This window comes from Paroedura picta, chromosome 7 (genome assembly GCF_049243985.1).
Source record: "Paroedura picta isolate Pp20150507F chromosome 7, Ppicta_v3.0, whole genome shotgun sequence".
Taxonomy (NCBI): Eukaryota; Metazoa; Chordata; class Lepidosauria; order Squamata; family Gekkonidae; genus Paroedura; species Paroedura picta.
The window spans coordinates 49,627,471-49,646,753 of record NC_135375.1 but is presented as its reverse complement, the minus strand read 5'-3'; the positions used below and the strand labels follow the sequence as shown (position 1 = coordinate 49,646,753).

Below are 19,283 nucleotides of genomic sequence, written 5' to 3'. Positions count from 1 at the left end.
TGGGGCCAAGGGACCAAGCCCTATGAAGATAGGTTGAGGGACTTGGGAATGTTCAGCCTGGAGAAAAGGAGGTTGAGAGGGGACATGATAGCCCTCTTTAAGTATTTGAAAGGTTGTTACTTGGAGGAGGGCAGGATGCTGTTTCTGCTGGCTGCAGAGGAGAGGACACGCAGTAATGGGTTTAAACTTCAAGTACAACGATATAGGCTAGATATCAGGAAAAAGTTTTTCACAGTCAGAGTAGTTCAGCAGTGGAATAGGCTGCCTAAGGAGGTGGTGAGCTCCCCCTCACTGGAAGTCTTCAAGCAAAGGTTGGATACACACTTTTCTTGGATGCTTTAGGATGCTTAGGGCTAATCCTGCGTTGAGCAGGGGGTTGGACTAGATGGCCTGTATGGCCCCTTCCAACTCTATGATTCTATGATTCTATCCTCAGATGTAAGTAGGACAGGGACGGTGAGAGACTAGTTGGGGGAGATATTGTATTGTATATCAAAGATGGTATAGAAGTTATATGGGTGGAAATACTAGCCAGTAAGGGTTACTTAAGGGTGGTAGTCTACTGTCACCCACTATAAACCGTAGAGGAGGAACTGAGAATAGAGAAGGAAATAACGGAGATGACTAAATCAGTAATGTTATGATACTGGGATACTTTCAACTACCCTCACACTAACTGGGTAAACATGTGCTCAGTTTATGTTATAGAAATGAGATTGTAGCCCAAACACCTAATTGGGGGCAGAGAGGAAAAAGGAATCCCTTTTGGCCATCATCCCAATAACTCAGTTATTCACAACAAGAGGTATACAAAACAAAAATTGGTTTCTTGATGGCCCTGGAAGGGTTTCTCAAATACATATACATTTTCCAAATGAATAAAATATTTTAGTTCTGACAGTGATACTTCTGACACAGCTGGCTTTGCTTTATAATGTCCACAACTTACAGGGAATTGTACTACTTGGGCTATCATGTTCTAGTAACCCTAAAGAGACAATGAAGATTGAAATTTAATATGTTGATTTGAACTAAGCAGCTAATTCTTGGCAGCACACTTTCAGTTAAGCCAGAGGCAAGCGAAGATCAAATGATTAAAATTATGATGTAAAAGTAAGTTTCTTTCTTCTCCCTTGAACCCAAACTATTGATTCAGTCATGCATGTAGTCATTTGCCTATTCACTAGCAGAGATGAATATCCTCTAGGCCAGTGGTCCCCAACCTTTTTGAGGCTGGGGACTGGCAGGGCAACTGGCCGCCCGCGCATGCGGGCGCGGCCCTGATTCCCTCTCCCCCCCCTCCCCGCAGTAAGAAGCTTCCCGGGCCACAAGCTTGCGGCCTGGGAAGTTTTTTACTGCGGGGGGGCGGGGGCGGGGGCGGGGAGAGAGAGCCGCAGCCCGGCGCCAAGGCCTTCGCGGCCCGGCACCAGGCCGCGGCCCGCGGGTTGGGGACCACTGCTCTAGGCAAGGGCAGACTGCAACTGTTAATCATTTCCTAATGTACCTAAAAATATTACTAAAGGCCTGGAGCCTTAAAATATATAAATTCACATGCAAAATAAAGACCAAAGCATGTTTAAACACCATATCACTTTTGCTTTGATCCTATCAGCCATTCTAAGTGATAACCTTTTGGCTTTGAGCTCTGTAAATGCATAAAATGTTAGTTAATGTAAGTGTTATGGTTTTGTCAATTCTTTAAGCCAATAAGTTATTCTGATTCACCAGATTTCTCTTGAAGTGCTATTCTATGGACAAACAGCAACAGTTTAAAACCCATTCCCAACCTTCTAAGACATTTTAGCAAGCAGTCTGTAGACTGAAGCGCTGTGGTCCCTCACATCTCCAGCTATAAAAGACTTCAGGTCTTCTGCCTAAGCTTTTGAAGATAAATTGCCCTGCAAAAGTATCACTTCTCTGTTTTTTTTAGGGGGGGGTATAAAAAAACCCCCCCTTTCTGTACATGTTCGCATTGCATATATTTTTTTGATCTGCACTTGTGTCCTTGTTCAGAAATATATATGTAGTTAAAGGCCAACATTTCACATTTCTTCTTTGCATTCCACCAATACTACTTTCAACCAAGATTTCCCCCACTGAATTCAACTTACATATAAATTATACAAATGTACACACAACTAAATGCTGACTCCACAAACGTACCATATATATTCTCACTAGAATTCTAACTGTAGAAACTTAGAATAACATTCTACTATTGAAAAATGAAAGGTTGAAAGAGCTGGCCAAGGCAAGAAGAATTCAGGATGATCAAATGGGAGAAGCTTTTTCTAAAGCTTGCCTATTTATAGTGTATTAGATTATATTACTGTTTCAACTTTTCTTTCTTTTTTTCCTACTGATGTAAAAATAAATAAAATTTTTATAAAAAAATAAATAGAAGATTATATTAAGTGGGTAAAGGAATAGCAACCCATCTAATGAGTCCACAACAGCCTCCAGGTTCCCCTTCAAAAGGCTTTTGTTTTAAATTAATATTCTGCTAATGGGATCCGGTGGTGTTGCAGTCTATTGCAAATGGTTTCCAACCTTTCTTTTATATTGTTTAATAACCAGCTTAAATACTTTGTTTAGGGCACTCAAAAGTATTGTCTGATAGAACATGCATGCATTTCCGTTTAAATGACATCTACTTCCCGATCGGACCACTCATTCCATCTGACCATGTTGAGGGCAAAGGCTGTAAAGGCACTTTCAACAATCAACGTTTTCAAAGGGAAATATGGATATTCTATTGAGAAAAGTGAAATTTTGGAAAGACAAAGCAGTGAAGTGTAGTTCTATGCCCCCTGGTGGTATCTTAACCAAACGTCGGAGGCTAAAAATCTAAACAATTTATTGGAAAGTTAGACATTGTATTCTCTCTAAATAAAAAGGGGGAAACTTCCATGGCAATGTATGGGCATTTCACCTCTACTGCTTTAGTTATGGCAAAGCATCTGGAATGGGTGTAATAAATATAAAAATTATCCTTACTAACAGCAATCAGAGTTTTGCAATCCTAGAGCTTCTTTTCTGCAAATATACAGAGAGCCCTTAGAACACTGGTATTCACCTTGTAGCTTGTGAAGAATCACACTGGCACTAACAACCACATATCTCCTCTTTGCCTTGTGCAGTGCTTTAAACACACATTAAACAATAGTTATTAATCTATATTCTATTACTATTATTAATCTATATACTGTTAACCGCAGGTGGCTACAATCTGCTGATAGGTAAATCCATGGATTGGGGCCATATGGAGGCTAAGCAGATTTTTCTGTACACTTGGGGTGCAGGTGTGCAGAAAAATCTGAAATAAGCAAAGTCAAAGCATGGGGGGGGGGTTAAATCTCCCACAAATGGATTGTATTATCTCAACATGTGCAATAGAATACTGAATGAGAAACAAGGATGCCAGCAACCACACCAGGCACAGCCATGGAGATGCTGACAGCCATGCTGAGCTCAGCCTCAGTTGCAGATGGAGGCCCAGGTCAGCAGAGTAGCCCGCAAGGCATTTTTCCATTTACACCAGGTGAGGCTACTAGCCCCCTATTTGTCCTCAGAGCACCTAGCCACAGTGATCCATGTAACCGTCACCTTTAGGCTTGATTTCTATAACTTGCTCTATGCGGGCCTTCCCGTACAATTGACCCAGAAATTGCAGCTGGTACAGAATACAACTGCGAGGGTCCTCACAGGAACATCCTGGAGGGCCCACATCCAGAAAGTGCTGAGGCAACTTCATTGGTTACCAGTTGCATCCTGGACCAGTTTAAGGTTTTGATTGTGACCTTTAAAGCCATCCTCAGTCTAGGCCCCATATATGTGAGGGACCGCTTATCATCTTATGCCCCTTGCAGGGACCTTTGATCTGTAGATAAAAATCTGTTTGTGGTTCCCAGCCTTGACTAGGGCCAGGGCCTTCTTGACCCTGGCCCCAACCTGGTAAAATGAGATCCTGAAAGAGATGAGTAACTTGCAAGATTTTTCCCAGTTCTGCAGGGCCTGCAAGGTGGAGCTCTTCTGCCAGGTATTTGGTTGAGGCCAGAGTCATTAAGATCTTGGGCCCTCCTCATTACAGTTTTAACCACAAGCTGACTCCCCATTTATCTCCCTGAGACATGGGTTGGGAGGAGGCCTGCAAGGAGATTTTGCTGCCACTGATGACGATGTTTAACGGGATGGGGGTTTTATACTTTTATTGTGGGAATCTTACTTGTAACCCACCACAAACCAGCCAGAGTAATAAATCAAATAATTAATCAGTCAATTATCAATTAAAGTACTAAGTAGCCACAGTAGCCAGAGACGATGGTGGCAGCCATGCTAGGCTCAGATGTGACAGTGAAGCCTAGGAGTTGCTAGCAGAGCTGGCTGTGGTGGTGGCAGAGGCCAGGAGCCACTCGAAGCCCAGAGGCAGCAGCAATAGATCCCAGTAGCTACTATTGGCTCAGTGGCTCATGGACTTCACTACCACTGTGGCTGGACTTCCAGGAAGTTGTGCTTGATGGCAATGAGAGAGGGAGTGGAATTCCCCCCATAAATTTAGCACTCCCCCTTGTATTAAATATTGTTGTTGTTGTTGCTATTAGGTGCGAAGTCGTGTCCGACCCATCGCGATCCCATGGACAATGATCCTCCAGGCCTTCCTGTCCTCTTCCATTCCCCGAAGTCCATTTAAGTTTGCACCAACTGCTTCAGTGACTCCATCCAGCCACCTCATTCTCTGTCGTCCCGTTCTTTTGCCCTCAATCACTCCCAGTATTAGGCTCTTCCCCAGGAAGTCCTTCCTTTTCATGAGGAGGCCAAAGTATTTGAGTTTCATCTTCAGGTTCTGGCCTTCTAAGGAGCAGTCCAGGCTGATCTCCTCTAGGACTGACCGGTTTGTTCCCCTTGCAGTCTAAGGCAGTGGTCCCCAACCTTTCTGAGGCTGGGGACCGGCAGGGCATCGGGCCGCGCCCGCGCAGACCACGCCCGCGCATCGGGTATAATTGTACATCTAATAATACAGAATCAGGTTTGTACACATTTACAATTTGTGAGGAATTGTTTGATCAGTTTGGAGAGGTGAGGTTTCAGTTCACTAATAATGCTCTTACAAATCAAATAAGTATGCATTAGGGTCACTAGCTACAGATTTAAAAAAAAAACCTCTCAGCACAATTATACATTTTGCCAATCTATGAAAAAGACTTAAGCTATATGGAGTATATATCAAAGCATTCCATTTCCAAGTACCTATCCTCAAGATCTTCATCAATTTACTCAAAAACATTTAGAAAATAATCTTATACAATGATACTTCAAATAGTATTTATTTAGCATGAGCTTAAGTTAGTATATACAGAGTTATAGCCTTTGATAATCAAAACAATCCAGCAAGATAAGCCAGGCTGAAAGAAAATGACTCTAGGGCTAAACAGGGAATGAAACTCAGGTCTGTATTAACACTCTATCATCCACATCAGCTGAACTGGTGTTATTAATGCCTCAGGCATAATACTGTATTAGCTAATGGGAAAATTTTAAGAATTGTACAACTCTAATGTGATTAGCTTTCCAGTTCATCTTTTGAACTTCAATGCACTATTGCAATCTTTTCAAATAGTGCTAAAATTAGAGAAATATGTGTAATTATGGAGCTCTAATAGGCTAAATATAGAATGCCTTTTATAAAATATGATGATTAAATGTTAACATTGTCCATTTCCTGTAGGCTAACAAAGTCTAGAGATTCATTTACCTATTTAAGGAATCTCCTTTCAGGGAAAAAGGAAGCCATTCTACCTTTGAGAAAAGAACGTCTGGAAAAGGTTTTTCAAAGTGGAAAATTCCTGAAGCTGCATTAATAGTAAAGCCATCCAGAACCAACTTTGTAGAATCAAAGCAACTTTATTTTACCATGGTATCAGCCTTTCAACTGCTATTGCTTGGATGAGCAAAGTACCAGTATTGCAAACATTATGATATATGCTAATCTTTAACTAAGTGTCAACTATATACTGAAGTGCAAAAATTCCAAGCACCCATCACCTAGAAGTGACTAAACATTGTACTCTGTCACTAAGTTTACATAGATTCAAGTGGGTAGCCATGTTGGTCTGAAGGAGCACAACAAAATTTGAATCCAATAGCGCCTTTAAGACCAACAAAGATTTATTCAATGTGTGAGCTTTCAAGTACTCTTCCTCAGACAAAATGGAACAAGGAGCATGAGTGTACAAATACATAGAAAAATATGGCTTAACTTGGATATTATGACAGTTTACTAATTTACCATTAATTTACCTTTTTTCTATGTATTTGTACTCTCATGATCCCTGTTCCATTTTTTTCTGAGGAAGACTGCTTGCACTTAAAAGTTCATGCCTTGAATAAAACTTTGTTGGTCTTAAAGGTGCTATTGGACTCAATTTTTGTTGTACTAAACTTACATAGTTCTCTCTCACACACACACACACACTTTATCCCCATATCTGAAAGAGAGGTCAAGCTGAAAGGTTAACTTTATCATATTATATCTGTAATGTAGCCAAGAGATCCTATGATTGTGTGGCAGTCGGCCAAGAGATGTTCAGGGGTGGTTTGCCATTGCCTGCCCCTGCATCATGACCCTGGTATTCCTTGGAGGTTGCCCTTTCAAGGGCTAACCAGGGCCAATCCTGCTTAACTTCTGAGATCTGACAGGATCAGGCTTGCCTGGGTTAACCAGGTCAGGTTACCTGAGAGGTAACGACAGCAGACACAAGGGAAAGACTGACAAAAATGTGCATCTCTTTCTCCCTTTGAGATTGATTATATATTACAAAGAAAACATGTGTGCTGCCTTACTCGGGTGTACCCATGGGGGAGACCAAGTTCTGACAACCTCGGCCGTTAAGCGAAGACCAAATCGCTCTCTAAATATCAAGTTCCAGCCCAGTCCACATCTTATTATCAGTCGAGCAAGTCTGAGTCCAGAGGGCTTTATAAACTTTCATGGTTTGGAATCTTTCTTCTATTTTAGCCTTTGTACATCAAGTGTATTTGTACTGTAATTTCAATTCTGGTCCAGAACCACATTAAGAAACTGATGAGATCCGAGGGTGAGATGGAAAAATAGTCAAAACACAAGCTGAGGTCAGAAACTGGAGGAGGCAAGTCAAGAGTCAAGTCTGAATACCAGAAGCTGAAGTCCAGGAGTCAAAACAGGAGTCAGGAACTGGTGAGCAAATGGATAGAGCCTCACTGAAGTAGGGCTCCAGCAGCGGCAGCATCTCCAGTGGCGCGGGCCTGACCATGACAACATGAAAGCCAAGGAGGGAGGGATGAGAAAATCACCTGATAGAAAGGAGGCAGTTAACCCTTTCCCTGTTTGTCAGTTCTCCCCTGAAAATGCTTCCTGGCCTGTTTCTCCCTAGCCATGCTCCAAAACTACAACCATATATGTTACATTTGCAAGGGAAATCAATAACCACAGAAAGGGTGATATACCCATGTGCTTTTTCTCTTGTGGGTCTTCCCACACAATCATTAGTTCATAAAATGGGGTTGGAGGATACCAATTTGCTCATGTAACACACTATGACATTCTAATAACTCTGCCATCTCATTACCCTATGACCAAGAAAGGGGGTGATGAGTATAAGTTGTCAAATGAGCACCTACTCAATTGTGATCAAATAGTTCATGAAGCCAATAATACCCATGTAAAATAAGAGTACCTTTTAATATGTTTAGATGCCTTTTGCTAATAAAGGGCAAAAGACTGCTTAGACATCAACCTTGCAATGGTAAGTAATAGATCTAGCAGCCTAGTTATGTTCCTCCTAGACGTTAAGCAGTTTCTCAGTGGAACAGGCTTCCTTAAGAGGTGGTGGGTTCTCCATCTTTGGAAATTTTTAAGCAGAGGCTGGATAGCCATCTGAAGGAGAGGCTGATTCTGTGAAGGCTTAAGGGTGTGGCAGGTTACAGTGGATGAGCGATAGGGTTGTGAGTGTCCTGCGTAGTGCAGGGGGTTGGACTAGATGACCCATGAGGTCCCTTCCAACTCTATCTATGTCTACCACACAGAAGGGTGTTATGCCACACTGCTACCTGGGTTTTGGTCTGGGGCTAGCTGTCCTGATTTTTCCCAAAACCGCATGGGGAGGTTTCGGCCCTCTTCACTCCGTCTTGCCCCGGATCTGTACTTTCACACAACAACATTTTAGGATGCTTTGGGCTGATCCTGCGTTGAGCAGGGGGTTGGACTAGATGGCCTGTATGGCCCCTTCCAACTCTATGATTCTATAACACTGATGGACTGGAAGTCAGGATTTCCCTCCATTTTTTTCTTTTTTCTTTTTTTTTTTTGCTTTTCAATCATTGTCATAAACTCCCTATCACCTTCCAGAGCCATTTTGTCCCATTTGACTATCCCCCCTCCAGTTCCTTTGTTGTTTTTACAAACAGGGTTATTGTGTTATCATAAAAAATAAACACAATAGCAATGTTTTTAAAAAATTAAATTTGCCGCACCTCACTCAGAGCTCAGGCACCTAGCTCTCCCCCTGAATACATTTGCCCTCTCTTCCACTGGAGGTTGGAAATGCTGAGTTGTGGTGGCACAGAGAAAGGCAGCCTGCCTGGCTGCTGCCTCTATTAAGCTCGCCCAATGGCCAGAAGCACCACCAGAAGCACCACCGGAATGCAGGTGGGCAGGAATAGCTCACAAGTGGACAGACCACACAGAGGTCAACTTCCTCTTGAGGCTGAAAGGTACTCAAGCTATGCCAGTCGGATTGGGGGACTCTTGCTAGTCCACGGAACAGCTTCAGGTTGGCGAGGCCCAGAACCATGCTGTGGAGCCATGGTGAACATTTTAATACTGTTATTGTGTAATAATGCAATAACATTTTTGCAATTTTTAACATCTATATGCGCCCTCTAGCCCAGCTGGTCCGGGGCTATGGGCTGGGATGCCGACAATATGCGGATGACATCCAGCTCTACTTCCTAATGGACGGCCGGCCGGACTCCACCACGGATACATTTGCCAGCTGTTTGGAAGCGGTAGCTGGATGGCTCAGGCAGAGTCGCCTGAAACTCAACCCCTCCAAGATGGAGGTCCTGTGGCTGGGCAGAAGAGGGCAGGACCAGGAAGCGCGCCTCCCATGCCTGAACGGGGTGCAATTAACACCTGCACCAGGTGCCAGGAATTTGGGGGTGACCTTTGATGCCTCCCTCTCTATGGAGGCTCAGGTCACCAATGTAGCTCGGACGGCATTTTTCCATCTTCACCAAGCTCGGCTACTAGTGCCCTACCTGTCCTTGGAACACCTGGCCACAGTGATCCATGCAACGGTCACTTCCAGATTAGACTTCTGTAACTCGCTCTATGTGGGCCTTCCCTTGTCTTTGACTCGGAAGTTACAGCTGGTCCAAAATGCAGCTGCCAGGGTCCTCACTAGAACACCTTTGAGGGCCCACATTCAGCCGGTGCTTCGTCATCTGCACTGGTTACCAGTCTGTTTCCAAATCAGATTCAAGGTATTCAAGGTATAACCTTTAAGGCTATACGCAGCCTGGGTCCCGTCTACCTGTGGGACCGCTTGGTTGCTTATGCCCCCCGCAGGGCACTCCGCTCTGCGGGTATGAATTTACTGCTTGTCCCGGGCCCACAGGATGTTCGCCTGGCCTCGACCCGGGCCAGGGCCTTTTCAGTCCTGGCCCCAACCTGGTGGAATGAGCTCCCAGAAGAGCTAAGGGCCCTGTGGGATCTACCAGTTTTCCGCAGGGCCTGCAAGACGGCGCTCTTCCGCCAGGCATATGGTTGAGGCCAGGGCAGCTCTCCCACTAATCCATCAGAGGATCCCCTCCAATATTGAGATCTCTAACATAGAGATCATTGTTAGATCTATTGTATTGGTGCCACCCTCTTCTGAATATTATTATTCTCCCCACCAGGCTGAACTTGGGGGGAAGTCAGGTAACTAAGATCAGAATTGTGACCACCGCTGCTTATATGTTTATGTAATTTGTTGTTGATGTTAATTGGGGGTTTTATGGGGATTTTATTGTGTTTTAACTGTTTATGTTGTAAACCGCCCTGAGACCTATTGGAGAAGGGCAGTCTAAAAATTAAATAATAACAACAACAACAACAACAACAGTGTTTAAAAATAAAGAAAAAGCTTGTTGCCCCTCTCCTGGGGCTTAGGTGCCTAGCCCTGCTGCCTTCCCTATTCTATTCACCCTCACTTCTCTTGTTGTACTCCTCCACCAGAGGTTGGAAGCAGAGCACAGCCAGAACATAGAAGGGCAGGAATGCCTCATGCCCGGACAGACTGCGCAGAGCTTCAGGAGACCCTCAATCCAACTCGCTGTGGAGCAGCGGCAACATTCTTAATTTTTTAAACATCAGTGCAGCTTGAGCACCTTTCAGTCTCAGGAAGATGGGGAAAGCAGGACTGGGGACGCTCTAATTTTCTACTTACACACACCCCAGCCCTGACATACACCCTGTTGTGGCCTGCAGCAAAAAAGGGAACACGGATTTTTCTGCATTCCCTTGCTTCAGGGCAACTGAGGGCCTGAGGTGGGCCAGGCTTTGGACCGCCCCAAAGCGGGCCAAATTCCGTCAGGAAGCCCACGCGTAAACAGGTGGTGATTACGACCAAATCCATCATGCGGAAACGATCCTACTGACCACCTTCTACTGAAAAAATTGACACTGTTTTGCTTTTTCATTTTTTTCCTAAGTGTGAATCAGTAGGCTAACCTTAGTACTCCATGATAAAAGCTGAACAGAAGAACTGTTCAGATTTACTGAAGTAGTTCCCAGCTTTGTTTTAAAACTTAACAGTTCTTTTTTAACAACTTCACTCTTAAGGCAACCAATTTGTTTTCCTAAGCAGAAGAAGAACCAGACATTCATCATTAATATATTTTTGTTATTCTAACTAATGTAATATATGACCTATATGTAACTAGTCAACAGTGAAATGATAAACCTACAATGCAATGTATCTGGTAATTTAGAATTCAAGCTCAAGCTCAATAAAGGCTTCCAACAACTTTGCTTATAGCAAAGCATGTTCCTAAATATAATAAGGAGATTGCTGGCATTCTATTTCCACTACAGCTTTCTCAGATCTGGGGTAAGCCAGATGAGCAGCAGTCAAACTATTTTTAGGCCACCATGCTCACTGTAACCAGGTCTGAGGCTAAGGAAGATAGTACTTCCTTTTGAATGGAACTGCATTTTTAAAAGAAAAAAGATACTACAATATTAGACCTTGTGGTTTCAATACACATTCGGCATAAAATAAGGCAATATTATAAAAGTTTATCTTCTGTCTCAGCTGCCTCATTTGGAAGAGGGAATATATGTAATGCAGACAAGAACTGTTGCTCTTTATTACACTTCTACAACATGACTTCTAAAACAGGACGCAGCATAACATGTCCATATCCACCTAGCACAGGACTGCTAAGGATCAACTTATAATTTTTTTCCAAAACATTCCAAGTGCGTATCTCATCTTTAAAATAACTAAGTTTAAATTAAAACTGAAGACATACATGCTGAAATATACATTCCATCATTTAATACCAAATCATGAGACACTGTATTATAGAACGCTTTTCAATGCAAAAAGGGGGCATTATCTGACTTTGGCAGGCATTATAAATTATATACATGTACTATAACTGTCACACAGTATGTCATCAGCATCATAAACAAAATCCATTCTTGTCCGATTTTATGCTATTCGGCTACCTGACTTCTACAACACATTCAGTTCTTGAATTATGTGTGTGTCTATATACACACAAACACACATATATATATTTATGATAATTATGATGACTCAACCAGATCAAATAGAATGGGTCTCTATGGATACTCTACTTATTGAAAACACCATTTTATCCAGTAAATAGTACCCCCTGCTCCTGGAAAAGTCTCGACACTTTGGACTCAATCTTAGGGATGTCTACTTAGGAGTAGGATAAACTGTTCATTGGTACATGCTTCCAAATGAGTATGCATGGGATTATAGTACTGATCTTCAGCAAAGAGATCTTGCTTAGTATCCTTGCAGCATACAGAGAAATAGAGAAGTATTATATAAATGAATACACCCCCTCCCCCAACTGCCAAAGAGGGAGGCAGTATTCTGCACATTCTAGGCTGTATTATGAAGGGCTGTGGACTATGCCCCTACGTTATATAAAACTTCAACTAACTACAAACCAAAATTATTTAATTATTACAGCAACCAGGTAACATGCATGTTTTCCCACAGGAAATGCATGGACTTCAAAGTGGAACTCAAGTTCAGCTTCTACCTGCAGCTAAATTGTTCTCATTTGTTATCCCATATACTATTTAGAGAATAAAATATGTACATATGCCATACTTTTAACTATTCTGAAAGGACATGGTTCCAAATCACAGCACTGAATATGGCTATTCAGATGTGTCTTTCTGGTAATCCAGGAGACCCTCAACTCAAATTTCATTTCCACCATTAGACTGTATTGTGCTTCAGTACTCCTATCAACATTAAGGGTAAGTACTGGCCTACATTGCACAATATCAATTTAGAATATCATAGGTGGAACATTCTGAACTCTGAAATTACAACACTTTAAAAAATCTGAGATTTTCCTTGATGAAATGTACCAAAGAACAAATTATATTAAATCTCTGACTGCAGTAGGGTTTTCTAGTACATAGGTACAATTAGCCCAAAGGGCAAAATACTGTGTGGACTATACTCCCCATGCAGAGTAATGGTGCTGGTTAGCAGTCCAATGACTGAATAATTATATCTTTGCCATCAAGTATATGGGGCAAGTATGATAAAGAAGTCAGTGATAATTCTGAATACACAGTTATACAGGTTGATCTGAAAAGAACTTCATTTACTGAAGAGATATGAGATGAGTCTTGCTGTTGAACAGAAATCAATGTTCCCATAATGCAGCTCTTGCCCAGTTGCTCCTAAGTATACTTGAAAGGGCAATACATAGTCTTTAAAAGTATACCACATACACAAAAAATAGCTTTAAATGTATTCCTCTCTTAGCACCTGTTACAATTATTTACTTATTTATTCCTTTGATTTATATACTGCCCCTCACTGAAGTAAATCGAAAGTTTAAAGTTGCTAAACTTCTTAATTCAGACTGAGCCTTTTGTTTTCTATAACTAAATCCAAATAAACCTGTGCTTTTGATAACAATAGCAGCAACTTTGTTATGCTCTTGTATATAATAGATACCGAAATAAATACAACTTTCTATTAGGAACAAGTATTAACCAAAAGTTGTGAAAGTCAAAGAACATGACATTTACAAAACACCAATACTTAGAAACTTATAGTCATGTTAAACTAATATTGATTGCCCTAACATTGTCACACAGTTGTTAAGGTAACTAATATTAGTTTAACAAAAATTCAGAATTCTGGAAACTATTCTACAAATACAATGGCCAATGTTTAAAAGCAAGATGTATTATCAGATGAAAAGGCACAACACAGGAACCTCCCCCCCCCCTCAAAAAAAAGATAAACATTGCACAAAACTTTTTTTCAACTATGGGAGACACTAAAGATCCTTACAACTTTCAAACATTTTAATAGCATCTTGTCTTGTTATAATAAATGATATTATTTACACTCTTAATTTGGCTTATATAGTGCACTATTTTCAAATCATAATCACAGTATTCTCTCTTCACAGTTGCCAATATCTCAAAGTATTAAATATATTCAGGTCACCAGAGAATTCTTATTTTCAGTTCACAACTTGTAATATGAGGTATGTCTTGAGTAGTAAAACTCATAAACTTTTGCTTTATACGCTGTCATATGAAATTAGGAATACACTGCATAAAATTGTCCAGTTAAGCAGCTAAATACAATTCTCTGAGAGTCTCTATCTGCCTCGGCCAGCATGTTCTGTCTGTAACGGGCAAAGTGATATACATTAGCTGATACCCCAGACAGCACTGAAACACAGAGCTATGTATTGCCTGTGAAAACAAGCCCAAACTTGCTCTGGGCCTATTGTTCTACCTTCTGGTTCACACTGAGCACTGGGGCTAATTCACACCTGTAAGTATACAATGTGGGACATTTCAGCCATGCTGTGTCTCTGCAAATCACAGACAGAGGATTCTGGATTTCTAACTTAGGAACTGCTGCTTCTTGCTATGATATAAATATGTGTCTGTCTTTGTTTTAGTTCTTTCCCTAAGCTCAAAATATCATTTTGTCTTTTATTTCCCAGACAGCAATGTTATGTTCTTGTGTTAAATAAACCTAACCTTGGTTAAGTCAGCCCACGTGTTCTCATCTGAGAGGATTCTACATTTACCTCACCATACATTAATGCATTTTCAGCAAACTGCTAAAAATACATTATCCTTTTGCAGAAAGAAGATGGGCAGTAAAATTAGAAACTGGGAGTTATAATTTGATAACTCAGTTTGACATTTAAACTGAAGCTCCAAATACTGAGTTTCAATTGTTCCTTCAGCTCCTTATTGTAGTAGAGAGTTTAGGGTGTATTTAGCCACAGCAGCAGAACAAAAGATGCTCAACACTCATATAATCCAATTTACCAAGTGATCCCCATGTTAAGGCCTCTCCAATAAATGCCAGGGTCATCACACTAATCTTTACAAAGCTTTCCAAAAATACAGCTCAAGTAGCACAGGCATTAATGCACAATAGACAGGAACAACCTCAGAGAAGCCCTGCTGGATCACATAGACCGTTTATGCACTGGGAACTTCACTGCTCCAGCTCCTGCGCAGTAGCACAAATGGGGGGCAGATGAGGTGCACCAGGCCAAATGCTCCCCTGTGTGGGTGCAGGAAGAGGTGGGGCAACCTGCCACGACTAAAACTCCAGCCTGTAGCACAGCATGAAACCATCAGTGCATAAACAGTCATAGACACAACATTCAGACCTCCATCCTGCTTCTGCATAGAGGCCAACCAGATAGCCCAGAAGGCCCATAAGTGGGGAGCACAAAAGACAAAGCCTCCCCATACTGCTGTCCTCCAGAAACTGGCATTGAGAGAGACAGAGCCACCACATATAGTGGTCCTATTTACCAATTATAGGTAGCAGTCATTGATGAACCTATCCTCTATGAATCCATGTAGCTGCTCTTTTCCAGACACTCAAGCCCATCAGCTTGTGCCCATCACCACATATTCCACAGAGTTCCACAAGATAGTTCATGAAATATGCAGGAAACACTAAGTAATCCTGAATGGGCACTAGATTCCTTAGGGACCCCAGAGTTCCTTTACTGTACAAGAGGAGAAATGAGTTCTCCCTATCCTCACTTGCAGTTTTATAAACCTGTTATATACCCCCCCATTAGCTACCTTTTTCCTGAAATAAAAATAAAAAACTTAGCCAGCTCTCATAATGCAATTGTTCCAATCAACTTATTTTTTGTTCCATTCTTCAGTTCTTTTGCAGATTTAAGACACCCTTTTTAAATCAGGTGCCTAGGACTGTACAAAATATTTCAGACGCCACCATGCCATACTACGCAAGGGCACTGGAGTATAGGCCCTTTTATTTTCAATCCTTCTCCTTATAATCCCTAAACACAGAATTTGCTGTATAACTAACCTGTAATCCATTGTACAGTAAAGCTTTCCAAAGCAGCTTTTTGTGAAGCAACCCTCACTGGAAAAGGCTTGCCATTTTCATCATTCCCATTCTCCACACACTCCAATGACCATGACTTTTAAAATGTTCATATTAAAGCACCAAGGAGTGAGTTTCTGACACTGGTGTATTCTGACACTAGCACTGGAATGAAGAATACCTACAACCTCAGACTTGAAAGAAAGCAAGATTTATCTCATATAGCAAATTCTGCAACATACATACTTATTTTTCACTTGTTCTGAGACTGAATTTTGAATTAACATTGCCAAAGTAAATAGTATAAGAGAAGCCTCTTTCTTCCCAATGAAAACAGCACAACTTGACCATTAGTTTCAACTTCAGTTTCATCTTAAAACTGCATCTTGTCAAGAGTAAGTTGAACGGTGTTTACCCCATGAAAGCCTTACTCAATTGAGATGCACACTTCTACATTCACACAACTCATACCTTGAGCATGTCTTCAATGACTTCTCTAAGGGAAAGCAACATTCAGCAAACTTCCCCTCATCCATCTCTTGATTTGCACCTAGGTAATTCTCAATTGCAAGAGTTCATTTGAATCAGGGAATAATAAATGCCTCAACCAATTCAGATGCATAATAGTAGGCTGGGCAGAAGATGAAGAGTTAAGAACAAGACCAGCATTTTCACATTGCTCTAACTTCTATGTTAGCAAAAGAAGGGAGACAGTTACAGCACTGAACTGCAAACAGGGAAATCTAGATGCAAAGTTCACTTTATGACCTTGGCCCATTCATAATTCCATACTACTGAACTTACCACAAAGAACTATTGTAAAAATAGGGCTAGGCTATGCTTTCCCCCATCCTTGAAATAAAGTGCATAATATAAATACAAGAAACAAACAGAACAGAGTATGGCCAATGAGACACTTTGCATAACACTCATACAGACTCAATGTAAGACTGGGAAATTGGAATTTTCCTACATGCCCACATGTCGAAAGTGAAGAAAAAGGCAGGATGTGCTCCCAAGAAGCAGCTGACATGGAAAGGATTCCCACAGCATCCATAAGAACATTAGAGCCCTGCTGGGTCAGACCAATAGTCCATCTAGTACAGCATTCTGTCTTATAGAGTTGAACAACCAGTTCCTCTGGATGGCCAAAAGCAGGGCACAGAGGCCAAGGCCTTCCCCCTGATGTTGCCTCCTGGCTCTGAGATTCAGAGGTTTAGTACCTCTGAATGTTGAGGTTCCCTTGAGTCGCCATAGCTAGTAGCCATTGATAGACTTTCTCCATGACTCTATCTAATCCCCTTTTAAAGGTGTTTATTCCAATGGCCATCACTACATCTTCTAGCAACAAATTCCACATTTTAATGACTCTGTGTAAAGTAAATTTTGTTTTTGTCTGTCCTGAATCTACTACCCATTTGTTTCATTGGACGCATTTGAGTTTTGGTAGAGGAAGAAAAAACTCTTGTTAGTTCTCTTCACCCCATGTATAATTCTATAAACCTCTATCATGTGCCCTCCTTAGTTGTGTCTTTTCTAAACTAAAAAGTCCTAGATTCTTCAGCCTTTCCTCATAGGGAAGGTGATCCAACTGCCTAATCATCTTGATTGACCACCTCTGCACTTTATGCAGTTTTGCAATGTCCTTTTGAAAAAAACAGTGACTAGAACAGTACACAATATTCCAAATGAGGTCACTCTATACATCTATACTGGGGCATTTTGATCTCAGCCCCTTTTCTAAAAATTCCTAATAAGAGTTTGCCTTTTTCACTGATGCAGCGCATCGGGATCACTGAGCTCTCCACTATTTATTTTACTTATTTAGTTGATTTCTATGACCCCAAGATCTTTTTCCCCTCCTAGCCTCAGCAAGTTCAGACCCCATTAGCCTACCATTGAAGTTGGGATTTTTTGCCCCAATGACATTTCCTGTGATGACTTCAATAGGACACCACAGTTTCAAAGATCTCAGACACATTCTATGTTTAGGAAACTGGCTGCTAGGGATCCTCAGCAGTGAGACCATAGCTCACACCCTTGGGCACTGTTTTCACCATATCCTCCAAAGCTGTGTCTCACTTTCGACTCCTGCTCTAGAACTGGCCTGCACTAACCCTACCCAATCCAGGAATTCTGGAGCCACCTCACCCCTCCCTTTAACGGCAAGCAGGAGGCAGAACTCTCCCTACCGAAGCTACGATCCTTCGCACAATTCCTTGAAAACATGACATGTCCCATCAGAAACCAGTGCTGGAGGCATCCGAGTAAGCATGGACAGGAGCGGACTGCTGTGGGGAGGGAAGGAAGCATGGTACGCCCTTCCTGACCCAGTCGTGGCTCCAAGAGAGCAAGTTTCCCCTTCTGCCTCCAAAAGACGACGTCCTCTTCCTCCGTCCGCCGCCGGCTTCCGCGTCCAATTCTCACTTACAGCGTCTGCATTTCCGTACTTGCAAGATCCCCCTTCTACTAACCGCGGGAAGGGGGCCGAGGAGCCTCGCAGCCAGGGCGTCCGCCCGCCTTTTCACTCACCTGGGGGAAGGAACCCTCGCGGTGGCGGCTCTTGGGGTGGTCCAAGTGACCCCGATCCAGCATCAAGTAGAGCGAGAAGATCACCACGCAGAAGATCGCGCTGCCGAAGACCGTGAACTGCCGGCTTAGCTTCATCGCCGCGCCAGCCGAGGAGGAGGAAGGCGAAGATCCGCCAGCGATCCCGCCCCGCTCCCCTCCCCGCCGCGGCTCCGGCTCCGACTAAACTTCTGGGCGCGCTCGCGAGGAGTCCCGGCCCCACCGCCTGACCGGGGCTCGGCTGGAAGGGCGAAGGTCTCTCCTGGTCCCCGGCAGCCCAAGCGGGGCCGGGGCAGCGCTACTGCCCCCTCCCCCCCTCCCTCCAGCCTCAGCACAGACAGCCGCCCCCAGCCCGCTACAGCGAGACCCGAAGCCGACGCCCGGCGGAGGAGTCGACGCGAGTTTCCGGGAACTCAGCAGGCTCCACTTTCGCTTCTCTGGCGCGGAGGGCGAGCGCCTGTGCCTGAGCCGCTGGCCGAGCGCCCTGCAGAGCGGACCTGGCGGCAGGCGGAGGCACTCACGCGGCGCTCTGGCGGGCAGCGCGGAGGAGCCCCGGTCGCTCGGTCGGCCAGCCGGCCCGCTGGTGCAGTAGCAAGAGCGGCCGCTGCTGCGGCTGGCGCCGGAGACTTGCGCGCTCCGCCTCCCGCACGCAGGGAAGGCGGCGCCTGGCCGCCACACGCCGCCCGGCTGCCACACAGCGCCGCCGCGGGCAGGGAGAGACGAGTCGCGCCGCGGTTGGCCCTGGAAAGGCCGTTCGTGCTGCCGTTAGGCTCTCGCGCGCCGCGTTCCTGGCGGGCTGCGATGGTCCCGAGGAGCGCGGCCTTTGGAACGGACGCGCGCTAGAGCAGGCGGGGCTGCCCCGAGGCGCCGCGGCGGGGGAGGGGGACATTCCCTGGAGAAGCTGTAGTGGGGGAGGGGCGTCGGCCAGGAGTTCCCCCTCCCTCCCCCCCCCCTCTCTGTTTAACGGCTTCGAGGGCAGCCCTGTGCGCGTGTCCTGGAAAGTAAGCGCGGCGGGAGGTGTTCCCCGATAAGCGTGTCTGGACTTCAATAAGACACGGG

The 19,283-nt window shown here is 43.6% G+C and overlaps 1 protein-coding gene across 1 annotated transcript in view; it reads right to left on the bottom strand.

Annotated features, from left to right (window-relative positions):
• Nucleotides 1-18,957, bottom strand: part of MAN2A1 (mannosidase alpha class 2A member 1) — an 82,493-nt gene extending 63,536 nt beyond the window's left edge. The window contains exon 1 of the mRNA XM_077347755.1: nt 18,189-18,957. Within this exon, the coding sequence (XP_077203870.1) occupies nt 18,189-18,323 (135 nt within the window). The 5' untranslated portion in view covers nt 18,324-18,957. The remainder of the gene's footprint in view (nt 1-18,188) is intronic.
• Nucleotides 18,958-19,283: the final 326 nt, after the last annotated feature.